The sequence below is a fragment of the Globicephala melas genome, chromosome 21, assembly GCF_963455315.2.
Source record: "Globicephala melas chromosome 21, mGloMel1.2, whole genome shotgun sequence".
Classification (NCBI taxonomy): domain Eukaryota; kingdom Metazoa; phylum Chordata; class Mammalia; order Artiodactyla; family Delphinidae; genus Globicephala; species Globicephala melas.
This window is the reverse complement of record NC_083334.1, coordinates 13,554,772-13,574,607: the sequence shown is the minus strand read 5'-3', so window position 1 is coordinate 13,574,607 and position 19,836 is coordinate 13,554,772. Positions and strand designations below refer to the sequence as shown.

At 34.6% G+C, this 19,836-nt stretch overlaps 1 protein-coding gene across 6 annotated transcripts in view; it reads right to left on the bottom strand.

Annotated features, from left to right (window-relative positions):
- The window catches only part of CFAP96 (cilia and flagella associated protein 96), a 93,640-nt gene that overhangs the window by 71,054 nt on the left and 2,750 nt on the right, over positions 1-19,836 (bottom strand). For 4 of the 6 annotated variants that reach the window (XM_030831183.2, XM_060291510.1, XM_030831172.2 and 1 more), the window contains 6 exons: positions 18,249-18,468; positions 16,303-16,440; positions 16,127-16,202; positions 14,355-14,534; positions 10,405-10,574; positions 8,596-8,848 (listed from right to left, as the gene is read on the bottom strand). In XM_030831183.2, coding sequence (XP_030687043.1) covers positions 8,800-8,848; positions 10,405-10,574; positions 14,355-14,534; positions 16,127-16,202; positions 16,303-16,440; positions 18,249-18,468 — 833 coding nt within the window. In that variant the 3' untranslated portion in view covers positions 8,596-8,799. Of the gene's footprint in view, positions 1-8,595; positions 8,849-10,404; positions 10,575-14,354; positions 14,535-16,126; positions 16,203-16,302; positions 16,441-18,248; positions 18,469-19,836 lie in introns of those variants that run through there. The other 2 variants (XM_030831211.2, XM_060291511.1) reach the window with 2 other exon arrangements.

Sequence of the window (19,836 nt, the reverse complement as noted above, 5' to 3'; positions counted from 1 at the left end):
GCATGCCTGCCCTTTGCTCTAGATGGAAACATTACCTTTATTATACAGGACAGTTAGAATACCTGCCCTTGCTCCAGCAGAGACACTATCTCTAGCTTCCAAGACTGCTTGTTATACAAATAAACTTACTGAATTTTGTCAAATGCTTTTTCTGCATTTTACTGAGGTGATCCTGTGTTTTCCCCCTTTAATCTGTAAATATGGTGACTACATTGATTAATTTTGAAACATTACACCAACCTTGAGTTGCTGAGATAAACTTCATCAGATATCATGTATTATCCTTTTAACATACTTCTGGATTCAATTTGACAATATTTTGTTAAAGATTTCTGCTTCTATGTTCAGGATACTGGTATCTATATTATTTTCTTTTTATGTCTTTGTCTGATTTTGGTGTCAGGAAAATCCTGGCCTCATAAAATATAAGGTCAGGTTTTCCAAGAGGAAAGTGTTCCCTCCTCCTCTATTTTGTGAAAGGATTAGTGTAGAATTGGTCTTATTGATTATTCCTTTCTAAATACATAATTCACCAGAGAGCCTGGAGTTTTCTAAATGGAAAGGTTTTACACTGCAAAATCAACCCCATTAATAGATATAGAACTATTCAGATTTTCTATTTCTTCTTGAATCAGGTTTGATCATTTGTTGTTCTGAAGAATTTTACATAAGTTTTCAAGTGTTTTGGCATAAAGTTGTTTATAATATTCCTTATTATCTTTTTAATGTCTAGAGGACCTGTGATGTCCCATCTTTCACTTCTGACATTGATAATTTGGGGTTCTTGTGATTCTTTGGGCATCTTGGATGTGGATTTATAATTTTTATCACACTTGGAAATTTTTAGCCATTATTTCTTTAAATCTTTTTCTCTCTGCTCCCTTCTGAGATGCAATAACACATATGTTAGACTGTTTGATATTGTCCTAGAGCTCACTGGTATTATTTTCATTTGCTTTTCAGTCTTTTTTCTGTGTTTCACTTTGGATACTTTCTATTACTATATCTTCAAGTTCACTAGTTTTTTCTTTTGCCATGCCTAATTTTCTACTATTAACACTTACTGAAGTTTTTCATTTCAGTTATCTTATTTTTCATCTCTAGATTTTCCATTTGGTTCTTGTTTATAACTTTCTTTCCAATATGTTCATATTTTCCTTTAAATACATTAACATAGTTCAAGTAGCTATTTTAATGTCTTTATTTGCTAATTCCATCTTCTCTACTGTCTGGGGGTTTATTTCTATGGACTGATTTTTCTCCCAGTTATGGGTCATATTTTCTGGCTTCCTGGCATATCTAGTATGCCAAAAATCCATCTGGAAGATGGGTTTTTGTGAATTTTACATTGTTGATTGTCCGAATGTTGTTGTTTCCTTTACAGATTGTTGGAATTGGTTGTGTGAGGCATTACATTACTTCTGCTTCAATTTGATGCTTTTGAGGCTTGTTTTTTAAACTTTTATTAGGGTGGGTGTAGAGCAGCCTCTCGTCTACTCTAGATCCTCTGGAACCACCACTGAATGCAGAGAGGTGAGAATGTCCCAGCCTTGAATGGTTCCTGGCCTTCTGTGAGCTGTGGGAACCATGACAGGTCCGTGTTGTTCTTTGTTCTGCCTCATGGAATGTAACCTTACGCATGCCTGTCTTAGATGTCAGCAGGGTTAAGGGGATCCCTATGCAGATTTCTGAACTCTTTTCCTGTGTAGATCTTTCCTCTCTAGAACTCAGCCCCACAAATTCGAGCCACTTTAGATTCCTTGGGTTCCAATTTCTGTCTCAATTCAGCAAGGCTACTATACTTTGAGATTCCAAGTCCTCCATCCTCTCCAGTCCAAAAGTGCCTCCAGACAAAAAGCAATTGCAGGGCTCACCTCAATTGTTTCCTTTTCCTCACGGATCACAATCCTGCACTGTGTCCAGTATCTAAAAAGAGTTGTTATGCATGTTTTGTACAGTTTTTAATTGCCTAAAGAAGAAGTGTAAATCTGGTTCCTGATACTCTATCTTGGCTAGAAGCCATTTCTGGGTAGTCAAGTTTGGGAAGTTTGGAAAATCAAGTCCTATGAACAGACAGAACACAGTGTTGACTCTTCTAGGTAGCTGGTATATGTAGGTATGTTCTTCCACCAGCTCTCACCCAACTATAAAGAAGATGCCTGTAACTATGAGTATGTGTGTACAGGGCTATTGACCAGAAGAGAACCAGAATTCTTCTTTTTGGAGTAATAGTGCCAGAACAAGAACCTTACTCTTGTAGTCCCAATTCTCCTTAGGCAGCTCTTTAGAATGTTCAGAGGCAAGATGCTTAGTTTTTCATCTGGGGGTAAAATTCCGGGTTGCCTGAACTGGGAAAGCACTGAGGATGGGAAGGAGGTAGGAGGAAAAAAAGAAACTGACTGAAAAAGTCTTTCCTAAACACACTTTTAATTAAACATTTTTGGCTCTATTCTTACTTTTTTTGTCTACAGAATTTTTTTGAAACCCCTTATTCTCTGATGATCCCCTTATGAGTCATTTTTCTGGACTCATTATTTTACTATTGTGTTATTAGGGTCAGAGGAGAGCCAGCAAATAAGTGTGTTCTGCCTGCCAGTTTTAATTGGAAGCCCCTAATACATTAGTGTTTTTGATTATAGTATAAATAGCTTTTTAGTATATTTTGGCTTAGAACAAACATCCTCTTTCAAATTTTCATGACATATTTTCATGTTTTGTCTTCAAAATAAAATTTTAAATTAGCTAGTCAAGTTTTATTGTTTTTATTCTGTAGGGATTTTTATTAAATTGCATTAAATTTATTGATATATTAAAGATAAACAGCAAGTTTACAATATTTAGTCTCCCTGGAACATGGTCTATTGCTCCGGCCTCCTTTTATATCTTCATTTTAATCCTAAGTTTCCATAGTTTTTTTCCTATTGTAAATAGAATACTTTTCACATTTCCTAATGGACATATGGGAAAAACTGTCTTTTCTGCAGGTCATTATATACATCTGTTTATTGTACAATTTTATTAGTTCAAATATCTTTCAACAGATTCTTTTTACATTGTAGGTAAATAACTATATATCACCTGCAAGCAATAATATTGTCTTTTTCTAACATTTATTTCCTCTTGGGATTTTTTCCTGTCTTCCTGCATTAATATATTTATATTAATATGTTTTCCAGGTAAGTGTTTGTCTTGTTTATGGCTCAAGCTTACTGTCTGTTATGATTGTGATAGATATCCTTTAGAAAGTAAGGAAGGTTCTTCCTAATTGTCACATCCTAACAGGTTTTAAGTGGAAAGAGTATTTAATTTTATCAAATGGCTTTTTAGCATCTATTAGGGGAACATGTATTTTTTTCATTTTAATATATTAAAGAACTTTATTATAATAATAGATTCACTCATGTCAAGCTATTTTAGCAGTCATAGAATAATAAATCATTTTATGTTCATTTAAAATGTGGATTCCATTGGCTTGTATTTGATTTAGGATTTTTTTAATGAGTTAGAAATATTATTTTCCTATTTATGTTATCCTTGTCCAGTGATGCTATCCTCATAAAATAAATCAAAACTCTTTCATATTTTTCTATGATCAAAACAATTTAAATAACAAAAGATTTCTCTGTTTTGAAGATTTGATAGGATTTAGCTCCTTAAATCTAGACACAGTACCTTTTGGCTACTAAGTTTAACTATTATTTCCATTTTTCCTACCCTTATTGGTCCATTCATGTTTTCAGTTCTTGTTGAATTACTTCTGGTAACATTTCATTTTCAAATGTATTTGACATGGAATTGTACATGTTTTAACCGTTGCTACATCTGTGGTTAAATCTATTCCTTACTCAGAGGATAGTTTGTATTCTCTCTCACCTCTCTTTTTTTTCTAGGTGGGCTTTTTAAAAAACCAATTTTAAGTTTTTCAGATCTGCTTCTCAATTGGTTGTTTTTCTCTCTTTGAATTATTTGATTTTCAATCTTTTTCAAATATTAACATCAGCGTGTAAGCCTGTAAATTTTCCGTCTGATTAATTCTTTACCTTTGGTGTTTTTTTTTTTTTAAACATCTTTATTGGAGTATAATTGCTTTACAATGGTGTGTTAGTTTTCTGCTTTATAACAAAGTGAATCAGTTATACATATACATATGTCCCCATATCTCTTCCCTCTTGCGTCTCCCTCCCTCCCACCCTCCCTATCCCACCCCTCTAGGTGGTCACAAAGCACCGAGCTGATCTCCTTATGCTATGCGGCTGCTTCCCACTAGCTATCTATTTTACGTTTGGTAGTGTATATATGTCAGTGCCACTCTCTCACTTTGTCCCAGCTTACCCTTCCCCCTCCTCGTATCCTCAAGTCCATTCTCTAGTAGGTCTGTGTCTTTATTCCCGTCTTGCCTCTAGGTTCTTCATGACCATTTTTTTTTCATATATATACATTCCATATATATGTGTTAGCATACGGTATTTGTTTTTCTCTTTCTGACTTACTTCACTCTGTATGACAGACTCTAGGTCCATCCACCTCACTGCAAATAACTCAGTTTCGTTTCTTTTTATGGCTGAGTAATATTCCATTGTATATATGTGCCACATCTTCTTTATCCATTCATCTGTTGATGGACACTTAGGTTACTTCCATGTCCTGGCTATTGTAATTAGAACTGCAATGAACATTTTGGTACATGACACATTTTGAATTATGGTTTTCTCAGGGTATATGCCCAGTAGTGGGATTGCTGGGTCGTATGTAGTTCTATTTTTAGTTTTTTAAGGAACCTCCATACTGTTCTCCATAGTGGCTGTATCAGTTTACATTCCCACCAACAGTGCAAGAGGGTTCCCTTTTCTCCACACCCTCTCCAGCATTTATTGTTTGTAGATTTTTTGGTGATGGCCATTCTGACCAGTGTGAGATGATATCTCATTGTAGTTTTGATTTGCATTTCTCTAATGATTAATGATGTTGAGCATTCTTTCATGTGTTTGTTGGCAATCTGTATATCTTCTTTGGAGAAATGTCTATTTAGGTCTTCTGTCCATTTTTGGATTGGGTTGTTTGTTTTTTTGATATTGAGCTGCATGAGCTGCTTGTAAATTTTGGAGATGAATCCTCTGTCAGTTGCTTCATTTGCAAATATTTTCTCCCATTCTGAGGGTTGTCTTCTCATCTTGTTTATGTAGCTTTGGTTTTTTATTATGTATTGATCTCAGTTTTGAGTAATAATTGGGAAGTTAGCAAAACAATGAAAGGCATAGGGTATTCCAGGAAAGGAAAAGCATGTGAGCCATCATAATAGCTCAAAACAACATGTCACTTTCAAGGAATTACAAATAATTCAAGGTGAAGGGGAAATATGATTAAATATGGCCATGATAGTATTTATTCATTCAATCAACAAATATTTACTGAGTGCCTACAAAAAGTGTCAAGCGCTATGCTAGGTGCTAATAACCATAAACAAAATAGATACGGTTTTACAGTACTTATAATATCACAGAAGATGGCAGGCTAATAAATATTATAAATGTGAAGTTAGAAGGTGTTATTTGAATACTTAACAAGGGGACCTAACCTCATCTCAAAGATCAGGAAGGCCTTACTTAAGGAAGAAACATTTTTAGAAGAGATCTGAAAGTCTACAAATTGGAGTTAGTAAAGTAAGAAGATGATGGATGGTGGGAAAAATTCCAAGCTATAGAAAGTAGATAAATCCCTCCGAGGCAAGGGACAGCATGTCTGTCATCATAAAAAGTGAAATAAATCTACCCTAGGTAGAATGAAAAGAGCAAAGAAGAGTAACAAGAAATAAAGGAAAAGAAATGAGTCAAGTCTCGAAGAGCCTTTTAACCCTGATATAGATTTTGCCTTTATCTTAAGGATAATGGGAATCCACTAAAGAGTTTTTAACTTAGTGAAGTAGTGATTGGATGGTAAAGGGAGATGATTTCTGAATAATTTCAAGATTTGTTTTAAGTTATATGATATTTGGAAGCACAATTTACCGAGAGGGAATAATTAATGAGGAGCTAATTTAAGAGGTAAAAATGATAGATTTAATTTTGGAAGCATTACATTTGAGCTCTCTAGGAGATCATTTTAAAAAGAGAAAAGATGTCTTGTAGGCAGTTATAAATAGAACTCTGATTCAGGATAATGTTGTAAGCTGGAGATATGGTTTAAAGCTTAATTAAATTGCTCCAATTTACCCAGCTAGTCATAGGTTGAGCCTGGCTTATTATTAATACACAGTCCACAATATTAACATACAAGAGGAGCAAGCAATCTCTGAAGAAGCAGGGTAAGGTTTCCAAAAATACACTATGCTACTGCTTAACATTCCCTCCACTTCCTGTTGGAGCTTCTTATTGATCTAAGTCTCTCTCAAAGTTAAGCATTTCTTCCATGATCAGGTTAACATCCTTAATCTTTGTTTCAACTTTGAGCCTTAAATAGGTGTGGTTGGATGGTTCATAACAGAGATTAACAACTACTAAGCAAGCATATTATTGCTTCCATTATTCTCTGAAGGTGGATGCAGAAAACCACTCAAGTCATACAGGCATCCTAATGGGCAGTAGATAACTACACGCCTGAGTTGTCAAGAGACAGGACACCGGTGTCCATTAATGTTAACTCTTCACATCTGACTCTGGGGAAAAAGGTTGTTTCACAGGAAACCACCTAATGTTGTACTGTATTGTTATATTTTCAAAACTAAAAGGAGAGAGACACTAGTTGTAAGAAAACAATGGGCATCGTAAATAGTTTGTGCCCCTCAAATCAAATTTGTATGTGTGTGTTCCTCTATTTCTGATCATTTCAAAAATCTTAACTTTTCTATAGGCTTCACTATTCCTATTACTGGTTTCTCTATTTGACACAATATATTTATGTAAACTCTAGATAAGCTCTGTCAACTGTCACACTGCTTCTTACACCCTTCAGGAGGCATTAGATGAGTATTTGCATCTATGAATTAATTATATGAAGTGTGCATTGTTATGAGAGGCACATTAATAAATAGCTAACAAAAGGCAGAGGTGAAAATGAGCAATTATTTAGATTTTAATAAAATCTGAATATATAAACCTCTTCCTCAAAATAATGCATATACTTATAAGGCTTGTTTGGTAACATTTATCAATATGCAACTAAATGTTTTTTTTTTTTTCTTTTTTTTGGCGGTACACGGGCCTCTCACTGTTGTGGCCTCCCCCGTTGCGGAGCACAGGGTCCGGACGCACAGGCTCAGCGGCCATGGCTCACGGGCCCAGCCGCTCCGCGGCATGTGGGATCCTCCCGGACCGGGGCACGAACCCGCGTCCCCCGCATCGGCAGGTGGACTCCCAACCACTGCGCCACCAGGGAAGCCCCTAAATGAGTTTTTATTCAGTTTTGTCCACCTGGCAAAACCTTTGCTATTCTGAAGACAAATGTATTCTCCATTGAGTCTCATTATACCCCTGACAATGTCTTCAAGATCTTCATTCCATACTGTCCTTTGGATAGGAAACAAAATTTTTAAATATTTTAGAAAATTTTTTAAGTCTTCTTTAAAAATCTTATAAAAAATAGTTTCTTTTAGAAAAAAGTAAACAGTTATGAGGCATGGAAATAAAAATAGATTTTTGACAACATTAAAAATTCTCTGTACCATCTGCAATCCCTTTAAAAGCCAGATGTGGATCTGGATTGACATGGTTTCCCCCCACTGAAAAAAAAGTGGATCCAGAAGGAGATTACTGCCACCCCTATATATTATATATTCTGGTTTTCAGCTCTGACAGGTCTAGAATGGCAGAGAGACAAGTACTAAGAAAAAAACACGGATCAAAAATAATTCCCGCAATACATTATATTAATAGATACGGTAAATTTCTCTTTTTAAATACCACCGCCACCCCGCCCCAACAGAATGAGGACTATTGAGAGAGACCTATGAATTACAGTAATGTATTTAAATCATATCTTTTAAGAACAAATATTTTTTAAGTGGTAGGATGAGTGAAGAGAAAGGAGAGGGTAAGACCTAGAAAGGCAGGTACGAGAGAGGCAGCTCTAAGCAGCTACCGAGGAGCGTGAGAGGACACCACAGACCAACTGCACCTATCTTTTGAAACCTGGCCATTTCTTGTAAGACACTGAACTTAAAGTACATCCCCACTCTCCCTTCCCCCTGCTCATCCTGAGGCTGCCATTGGCTGATCTGATGCTCTACATAGGCCACAAATAGAAGGCACGATACCACATAAATTGAGCTATCTGCCTCACTATATAATGTGTGTATACATGAATCTATGCAATATGACTGGATCAATACTTCTCTTTGATGTTAAGAATGCTTTAACGGGCTATGACACTAGGATAACTATCAACTCAACCTTCAAATACCTCCAAGAAGGAACAGCAAATTAAGAATTCACTGTGCATGTTCTACCCCTCCAGCCCCCATTTCCACCCCTACCCTCCAACCCTGCAATTTTTTAACGTTAGGAGCAAAATATTTCAAATGACAGACTACACTTCAAGATTTTATAACATTTCTAAACATTCCTAAACATCTCCTCAGAAACACAGATCTAAACACAGATCAGCAAGCACATGTTAAATTATTAACAAATACTATTTATTATGTAATAGTACTAAAAGATGGAAGAGTATTAGAGTCACAGCCCTAAATTTCTTTTAAATGCTTGAGCTATTTGTTCCACAATAGCTTATATTTTTTCAAGTAATGAGCACTTGATAATGAATTTTTGGTAGTCAGGACTTATAAGGCTACTTGTCTTCCAGATGCTAATAGGACTGTACTGAAGCAGTCTTGTAGTTCTTCATATTTAGTGCCCTAAAATTGAAAAATAAATGCACATTTAATTTTATAGGTGCAGGTAATACATCTGTTTATTCTTGTAAAAACATTTTGCAATAAAAAATTACCAATCCAAAACCAAATTTTCTCACCAAATAAAAAGCTTCACTTTATATGTCAGATATACTTTTAAAATGTAATTTAAGAGGGAATAACTGGTTTATGATACCAATTTTAAATGCTATTGCCCAAAGGTTTATTAGTTTTTAAATTAGGATAAAAGAAGCTAAAACTTGATTTAGGATAATATTTGTGATCATGTAAAAAAAAGAGGGATTGAATAAACTCAAAATTACTCAACAAAAGATAAACTGCTGATTTTCCAAAAGAACAATCAGCGACTTTTTTCTTTACTCTGCTCTAAACATACATGCTAGGGCATCATAGAGCTTTCTTGGATCTGTCCTCTGGATAGCCAGAAAACCTGAAACCACCCTGCACCAAAAAAATTCCATCTATTTGAGGGTCAGTGTTGTGAGGAAAATTCCAATCTTACTGTCAGTTCTATTGTATAACTAAAGTTGGCCAGAGTACTGATAGGTAACTTGCCAAAGGATAAAGGTCCAAACACAGGGAAAAAAGGCTTCATACCTTTGTTTCCCAGACCGATTGTCTACCAACTAGCCTGCAAAGAATATTATTCCTACAGACAACAAATTACATAAATAATGAAGGGCAGGTCTTTTGTGATATAATAATCATGTTGGTTATTACAATCACTGTCCGCAAGTGATCAAGATGTACTACTGTTTTTACAAAAGGAAAGAATGTGAATTTGATGTCCTTTACCTAATCCATTGTATGATTACACTGAAGTTAGAAATATGTAAGTTAGTTAAATTGGCATTAAAAGTTTTCCAATGAATAGGTGGAAAGGTAATCAAATGAATTCTTCAGTTATTTATGATCTTGCACACACACCAAAAGAATGATGGATTGTCCCATTCTAAATTACACTCTGAACTTGTAAGAACTTCTTTTCAGTTTTGAGAGTGCTCAAAATCTAGGTAAAATTGAAGTTCCAAGATACATTAATAATATATATATACTTTTCCTCGAAGCATTTTTAATTAATCGGAATATTTCCTGCTTTCATAGGTTATTTGAAAGTTAAGAACACAATAAGTGTCATTAGGATTCTACACAATTACTGAGAGCCTGGGGCCCACAGAGAGATAATAATTTAACAAGGGTCAAAAGACTGAGAAACAGACAATGTTAACATGTACTGCTAACTGAACTCTATATATCTAAAGTCTCAAATGACTCGAAATAAGGTGCTATATAGATTTGCTTTAAAAGTTATGAACAGAATAGTTTGGTACAGATAAATTAAGCTTTTTGAATTGGGAATTTCAGAAGATGGGAAAGAACTTCTACGGGGGAGGGCAGGTATAAGAAAGAAGCTGAGATTTCTAAAGTCACCCAAATTTGTCATTTTTTAAAGTATGTATAAATAAAAGATTATTTTGAAGAAATCTAAAAGCTGAAAATAATTTGTCTGGTTTATGGGCTAAATGTAACATTACTACCTTTTGACATTCAAAGTCATTATACTTTCAGTTGGTCTGCTTTTTGGTCCACCTGGTGGATGGAAAACCTTAGCACCTTTGCTGGAAATATGGCTTGTCAATTTAACCCCGTAAGGGTCAGCAGAATGTGAAGGGTAAGAATCAAATGTTCCTGCCTTCATTCCACCAGCCTACAAATAAAAATGAGACAATTTAATGTGGTTTTGTAAAAATGCTTCTAACAAAATTAGATTTGAAGAAGTTCATACATATTTGTGTACTGTACATGGAGTTTGGTTTTACATTTAAAGAAAATTGTCTATACTGTTTAATTCAAATATCACCAAAGCGTCTCCCTACCACCAATTCTATGGGGTTAAGACACTGTAATTCCAAAAGTTCTCTATTAAAATGCAAATATTTATAAGAAGGTAATATTCTAAACTGTTGCCAACAGTTAATATTTTAGTGAGAATTTATCAGATCAGGCTATCATCTACATGGGAGGTGAGCCCATTACTGAGGGAATGAGACCTAGGTCACATGTATTCTGATAGAGAAAGGAGTTAGGCCTCAGAACCAGAAGAGGCCAAGGGTAAGGTTTGTCCAACAGGGAGCCTGGCACGACATGAGTTCACTAAATGTCAGTAAATGATGGGGAAGATACTAGAAATAAAAACTTTTTTTTGATAAAAATAAAGGAAGAGTACATAGAAAAAGAGAGAGGAAAATGTAATCCACAGTCAGTCCTCCGTATCCACAAGTTCTGCATCCTCAGATTCAACCAACCTCAGATCGAAAATATTTAAAGAAAAAGAACTCCAGAAAGTTCCAAAGAGAAAAACTTGAACTTGACATGTGCTTTACATAGCATTTACATTGTATTAGATATTATAAGTGATCTAAAGATGATTTAAAGTATACAGGAGGATGTACAAAGGTTACATGCAAATACTATGCCATTTTATATAAGGGACCTGAGCATCCTCAAATTTTGGTATCCTGAGAGTGGCGGGGGGAGTCCTGAAACCAATTCCCCATGGATACTGTACCATATACTGTACTTTTCTTGTAATCTATTAAGAGAAGTCAATCAAAATATTTTTTGAGCTATACACAAAACAAACAAACATTTGCTTTGACCTTTTAAACTGACTTACTAACAGGATTTTTATCATTATATTATATATGGTCACCAAGAAAACTCTATACAATCACAATAACCCATTTAATTAGGCATCCTTTCTCTTACAGTGTCTAAGTCAGATATACATGAAAAACTTGATTCGTTTGAAAGATATGGTTGTAATTTTTCAAGTTTTCCAGATAGAGACACATGGATTATTTTTAAGAGCAACAAATAATGAGTCTTAAGAAAATAAAATTAATTAATTAATTAATGTAAAAGCAAAACAGATGAATTGAAAATGTAAAAATATATATGGTAAATAAACCAACCCACTAGATGATACTTAAAAAATAAATAGGTAAGTCTATATTATAATTAAGATTGAGAAATGGGTGGAAGAAACCTGTACATATATGGAATATCAAAAACTGTAAGATAGTATTTTTGTACACCTCTATGTTAATAAATTTGAAAATCTGAATGAAATGAATGATTTTCAAAGAAAATATTGTCAAAAGTGACTCAAAAAGAGAGAGACCACCTATGGAAAACAGATGGGCATCATGCAAGAAATTAAGCCCAGAACATTTCCTATGAGAATTCTTTCAAGCTTTCAAGGAACAGATATTTCTGGTGCTATTAAACTCTCACAGAACATAGAAAAAGAAGGAAATCTCCCGATTGTTTTAAGATGCTAGCATCTACTTATACCAAAATAGAACAAGGCATATAAAAATAAAAGTACAGACAGTCACAACCCTTAAAATTTTTGATGTGAAAATACTTAATATTAACAAAATGAAACACAGTGTTACACTTAAAGATTAATACAACACAGTCAAGTGGGCATCATTCCAAGAAATCTATTACTGTTACTCATAACAAGTCAGTGGAGAAAAAAAAGATGGTCTAAACAGATTACACCAAAACATTCAGTATAATTCTACATACATTCTTGATTTATTCTTATTTTTGGCATCTATAAAAATGAACACTGGAGGAATTCCCACGATCTCCATTACATATCCAAATATTGGAATGAGCATGACATAAGAGATATAAATATTAAAAAGGAAGGACCAAAATTATTTGCAGATATATAATCATATATCTAAAGATCCAAAGAGAATCAACAGAATACCCATTAGAACATAAGAAACTTTAATTAAGTGGCCAGTTATTTTAAAAAATCAGATGTTTTAATAAGAACAAATAATATAAGAAGATTGATGGGAGAAAAAAGCATTGACCAGGACCTTAAAATAAGTAGGAATAAATATAAGATAGATAAATCTACGTGAAGTAAAATATTAAAATCTACAAGACAAAGGTTTTTGTAAGTATCTTAATTCTAGATCAGAAGATTCAAAATATAAATATGCTAATACAAGCAAAAATCTAAAGATTTAATTTTACGGCAAAATACCAAAGGTCTTTTTTTCCACAGCACTTTACAAAATAATTCCAAAGTTCTAAATAATAAATATTGGAAAACAGCCATACAACTTTTTTAAAGAGTAAGAAGAGACTAGACCCGCCCAATATTAAAATGCAAAAATAATTAAAAGTAGTTTGGTACTGGTAGAAATAAACATCAATCAAATTACATGAAAATTCAGAAAAAAAAAACCTAAAAACTGGGAATTTTGATTTGATAAGGGTGGCATTTCAAAGCAGGGGTGCTAATTATCCTATCGGTGAGATCAGGAACAACTGAATTTTTTCAAAATCAGTTTTACATAAATCTAATTTAAGTATAATAAACTGCACCCATTTTAAGTTTACAATTCTATGAGCTTTGACAGATGTATACACGCTTGAAACCACAACAACAGTCAAGGCACAGAACGTGTCCTCCCCACAAAGCTTCCTTCTGCCCTTAAAACTGAATTTTGAAAAAGGTAAAAGCTGGATCATTACCTTGCTCTTTACATCAAAATACATTTCAGTAAAAGAAATCAGGAATGCATATTTTTCTAATACTGCTGGGAAGGAAAGTCATTCTGAGAATGACATAAACTCAGCACAAAGGACTGATAAATTTGACTACATCAAATTATTAAATTTCTGAATAGCACAAAATACTATAACCAAAGTCAAAGATTCACCAGACTAGAAAAATTATTTTCAACACAAATGATAAAACAATATCCTTAATATATGAAAAGATCTTACAAATCAGTATCAAAATGTCTATTAGGACAAATGTCCTAATAGAACATTCGCAAGGAAAATTAACAAGCAATTCACAGAAGGTAAACAAAAGCATAAACTAAGGTTTACTGTTAGAAGCATTTTCATTTCTATTCACACTTGTTGTAAACCTCAGCAGAAGGGAGACAGTTCATTTTAATCACCACTTCAAAAACTAAAGATGATCTGACTTTTTATGCTTTTGAGAAAAACTATGCCTAAATCTAGAGAGGCACTTAGAAAATTCATTGTAAAGTAAAATACTTTTGAAATGGTTATGAAGTGGTTAATAATTATTTCATTATAAGAGCTTCATTATTTCCTATGCTGCGGAGCACAGGCTCTGGACACACAGGCTCAGCGGCCATGGCTCACGGACCCAGCCGCTCTGCGGCATGTGGGATCCTCCCGGACCGGGGCACGAACCCGTGTCCCCTGCGTCAGCAGGTGGACTCTCAACCACTGCGCCACCCGGGAAGCCCTATGCTATCCTGTTTTATGACTTTTCATAATTTCATAAAAACGAGTTTCATGATTCATGGCATGATTATAAACAAGTTTATTATTTACATGGATAATAAAATGACAGCAAGAGGCAACGTTTCTTTATAATGCTTAATATTTTTTCATTCTAAAATTTTTAACTTACCTTTTTACCAGGAGAAGAGGGCTTAAAAGGGTTTGCAAGTGCTTCTTTCTTCTCTGCTTTTTTAATTGGTGGTAAAGGTTTCTCAAACAAATAAGGATTGGTATCAAAATATTCCCTTGGGTAAAGATTTAATTTGAAAGGTGTCCCTTTAAGTAAACGATGGTGTTCTTCATTCTCTTTCTGTAAATTAAAGAGTTTGAAATTATATAGCAAAAATTACTCAAACTGGAAGTAATGTAGAGTTAACATACCTTTAAATTTTAATATAAATATGTAGATTTTTTAATATATACCGCTGGGTTCACTTTTTTGAAACATTCCTTTGTTATGTTCTATTTTTATGATACAAAAGATATGCTTACTTGTGAACAAGCACAGCTATGATTGTTCATTTTGGATATAAATTTATTTGATGTATAGAGATTTATTTATCACTTGAACAAATCTATATCAACCATCTGGGTGATATAAGGCAGTAAAAAAAAGTCAGTCTCTAGTTCAAACCCTAACTCCTTCCTGCTTTTTAGCATTTCTCAGGGACACTGGGAAAATTACTTTTTTAGTGTCACATTTTCTTTAAGTGTAAATAATGATGATACTATTCCCCCCACCCTTAATGCTCTTCTAAAGATTAAATGAGATTATGGGTTCAAAGTACCTGGCATATGATAGGTCTTCAAAAGAATGTCAGCTTTTACTTCTAAAAATAAGGAATACTTACTTTCTACATTACAACATTTTTATATTACAATATTATTTTAGGAAACCCAGGGACATAAAATTTCTGACTTATAAATAATAAGTTCTAAAAGTAAAAACTCTAAAGAGAGAAAAGTATCCACAAATGTGAATATGCTTCACTGTAAGTCAAATATTGTAGAAAGTGAGTGTAAGAGGCTTATGCCAGTACATCTCAGTTTTTATTTCTGCCATGTAATAAAGTGAGTCGTTTTCTCCCGTCCTTTCACTTTCTCTTCTGTAGGTTTTCATTCTCTACTCTCCACTTCCTCCCTTCTCCCCATCACTCCTCCATCCCATTCATTCACCATAATGGCCTGATCAGCCCAAAAGTACTACCACTACTTTTTTTTTTTAATAATATCTCCATTGTAAGGATATTTTTTTTAATTAATTAATTTATTTTTTGGCTGTGCTGGGTCTTCGTTTCTGTGCGAGGGCTTTCTCTAGTTGTGGCAAGCGGGGGCCACTCTTCAACGCGGTGCGCAGGCCTCTCACCGTCGCAGCCTCTCTTGTTGCGGAGCACAGGCTCCAGACGCGCAGGCTCAGTAGTTGTCGCTCACAGGCCTAGTTGCTCCGCGGCATGTGGGATCCTCCCAGACCAGGGCTCGAACCCATGTCCCCTGCATTAGCAGGCAGATTCTCAACCACTGCGCCACCAGGGAAGCCCACTACCACTACTTTTTTAGGCACAATATATTAGGGTGTGGTGGGAACACGGCTAAGGACCAGGATACTTTTAGGACTCTTCTAACCAAAATAGAGCATAGTTGATCAGGCCAACTTAACAGAAGTCTCACAGCTGGTTTGGAGAGATACAGGATAGACGTGGTAAACTATAGCAGGGGTTAAAGCTCATTCTGGGAATCTAATATCAGAAAGGTAAAATTATCACAATTCATAAACATCAATCTGCCATTGCCCAAGTAATACAAATAGATAAAATGAAACAAACCCTAATTAGATCACAAGTGAATTCTCTAAGTCAACTAAATAAGAGAAAGGTTGGAAAAAGTTAAAATAGATTCTTTTACCTTGTCATTTAGTTTTGCTGCATCATAGAAATCAGCAGAGTGGGAAAACTGTTTACCTATGGTAACATTTGCATAGCTAAAGAAGGAAAACAATAATGATGATGACTTCAGGGTTCAGAAATTAAATTTTTTTTTAATTCAAAACAAATGATGCAAAAGTATTAAAAAAATCTTACCCATATCCAGTTCCTTTCTTTCCTGGGTTTGTGTACAAATTCTTTCCAGGTGGCTCATATTTTTCTTTGGGTTTTGATTGTGCACTGAAAAATGGGACTGGTCTACCTATTGTTCCATAGTAACCTCCTAATCCACATCTTAAATACAGTTTAACCACAAGAACAAAAAGGAGCAAGTTAAAATAGCAAATTTTGTGTTATACGTATTTTACCATAATTTATAAAATATTGTTAAAAGGGGAGCAAAATATATGCAATGGAACTGACTTGCCTAACTTTGGTAAGAAAAAAATTTTTTTTCTTATTTTGTAATCTAATTTGCCCTATTTTTCAAAGTCACAGATTTTGAGATAATATTTTTAATTTTTATGCCTATTTTAAATGCTCTACATAAACAAAACTTGATAATCTCTAGGAAGTTAGAAGTAGAAGAGTTTACATTAATTCAGTTAACTATAACAACAAACAGAATCTTTGTTTTTTTTAAATTATTTATTTTTTATTTAAGTATAGTTGATTTACAATATTATATAAGTTCCAGAGGGTGGGAGAGGCTAAAAAATACAAAACAGTTATTTAAAGGATAAAATACATATATTACATGAAAAAGAAGTGAAGTAGTGACCCAAAAAATGCACATCTGAATTTATATCTAAGAAGAAAACAAAGAAACCCAAGAAAAAGTAGTAATAATAAAAATAAATAGGGGCTTCCCTCCTGGCGCAGTGGTTAAGAATCCTCCTGCCAATGCAGGGGACACAGGTTCAAGCCCTGGTCCGGAAAGATCCCACATGACACAGAGCAACTAAGCCTGTGCACCACAGCTACTGAGCCTGCGCTCTAGAGCCCGCGAGCCACAACTACTGAAGCCCACGTGCCACAACTACTGAAGCTCACGTGCCACAACTACTGAGCCCACATGCCACAACTACTGAAGCCCACACGCCTAGAGCACGCGCTCCACAATGAGAAGCCACCGCAATGAGAAGCCCGCGCACCGCAGTGAAGACTAGCCCCCTCTCACCACAACTAGAGAAAGCCTGTGCGCAGCAACAAAGACCTAACACAGCCAAAAATAAATAAATAAAGTAAGTTTAAAAATAAATAATTCAAACCTCTCAAAAGTGTGAAAAGGTGGAAAAAGATAAACTATAATAACAGAAGACATTCTCCACTCTTAACAAAAACGTGATAATTTAACTTTGAAGACCGCAGCTTTACTAATCTCAAAACCATAAATAAGCCCCAAATTATTTTTCAACCAATCCTCATCTGTCAAACTCTAGATTGAGAGTCAACGTTATTGAGTGTGAATTAACATCATATTATAAAGCTCAGCTATATTATATGATATCACATAGACTACATGATCTTAAGTATTTAAAGGTTAAAGAAAAAAAGAATCTCACGTTGACAATTTTCACAACTTAAATATTGTTAAACCCCATACATGTATTTTCATGCATGATTTTTAAATAACGTATCTTTGATAAATTATCCTCTTTATCCAAAAAAGATTTCTCCTAATTTCACACTTTGTATTTACACTTTTCTTAAAGTTTTAAAAAGCAGATAAAATAGTCAAGGGCACAGACATGATGACCCAAGGCAATTTTCTTCCTAATCTGACTATTGCAAGGTTTTCAACTAAACTTATTTTCATTATTTAGTTGACTTCATTAGTATAAACTGATAGAGAATAGTGACAGAGATAACCAAAAATTTAATGTGATAATGAGAATCTACTTAATCAAAATTACCTGTCAACCTAAATCATCCAATATAATTGTCTTCATCTAAGACAAACTTAACCTAAGAATCATATTTTAAAAAATGAATCATACATAAGTAAGTCCTACGGAAAAACCAAAACTTAATTTAGGATGGAGGAGAGAGAGATATGCAGGAGATATATCAACATTTAAGACTTTTCCCCAAATACTTACGGCTTCTTATCTCCATCACTAGGAAGGAACGCTTTGCCTAGATTTTTTTTGGCTTCTTCCATCATATGCCGTCTCCTCACTTGATTCAGGTTTACGTAGCCTTCACCTTCAAAAATCCTTACAAAATGGGGATCAAAATAACCTGCCTGGAGATTTGACATCTCTTTGGATCCCCCAGGTAGCATCTGTCTATTTTTGCTTGCAGCTTCATTAAACGGTCCTTTAAAAATAAATTAGGAATATCACAATTTTGAGCTCACTAGTAATTAAAGGACATGAAAAATGACTGAAAAGTTTCAAAATGTGATTTGGACCAGTGAGTTTTGAGCTCTTAAACACTATTTCAAAATATTTACTGAAAGGTCTGTGTCAAAGGCTATACTGACAATAAGAACTAAGAGGCTTCCATTAAAACATTTTAATAATTAGATTGAGGTCCTGTTAAACTCTGAATCTGAGAGCTGGAAGACACCTTAGGTCACTGAATCCAATGCTTCCCCATCTATACACTACGGAACACTGTGTAAGAATATGCTAGGAAACTATTTGTGTCAGATGTCAATAAGCGTGTGTGTGTGTGTGTGTGTGTGTGTGTGTCAGTGTGTATTTTTAGGTTGGAGGGAAAGGGTATTTCATACTCAAACTGAAACAATTCCCCTCCTGGGTATATACTCTAGACACATGAGTGCCTATATCCACTAAAAGATGTAAACAAGAATGTTCACAGCAGCTTTATTCATAACAATCAAAAACCACAAACAGGGCTTCCTTGGTGGCGCAGTGGTTGAGTCTGCCTGCTGATGCAGGGGATGCGGGTTCGTGCCCCAGCCCAGGAGGATCCCACATGCCGCGGAGCGGCTGGGCCCGTGAGCCATGACCACTGGGCCTGCGCGTCTGGAGCCTGTGCTCCGCAACGGGAGAGGCCACAACAGTGAGAGGCCTGCGTACCGCAAAAAAAACAAAAAAAACCACAAACAACTCAAATGTCCATCAACAGGGGAACAGATAAATAAATTGTGGTATACAGTGAAGTACTAGTAGCCCAATAATTTTTAAAAGGCTGGTTTTATGAATATTTAAAACTTCTTTTGTAATTTGCATCTAGGAGAACTCAACTTGTAAAGTCCTTCCATAATGTGAAAGAATTTTTTGAAGTGCAAATAACCATTAATTCAATTGGTTATCTAAATGTGGATTTGTATCACTGATTTTTCTTTAACTTAGGTTTTTGAAATGATAATATATTCACATGGTTCCAAATTCAATAGTATAAATAGTTTTACAATAAATTTTCCTTCCACATTCCGTCACCCAGTTCCTTTCCTACAGGCACCCATGATAGTAATTTTGTTTTCCAGAGAATGTTTAGGCATGTTCCAGTAAATATTTTCATATTTATCCTTTTCCATTTTCAATGTTTAGCATACCACATACATTATTAAATAAAAAGGCAAGGTACAGAATAGTGTATCTTGGAGATGTTTCATATCAGTGTATTCTTTCTTATTGTTTTATTTATGACTCTTCTAAAAATCCCTCAGCTATTCATTTAGCATTTCATTTTTCAAGAAAGTGATCATGGATGGCC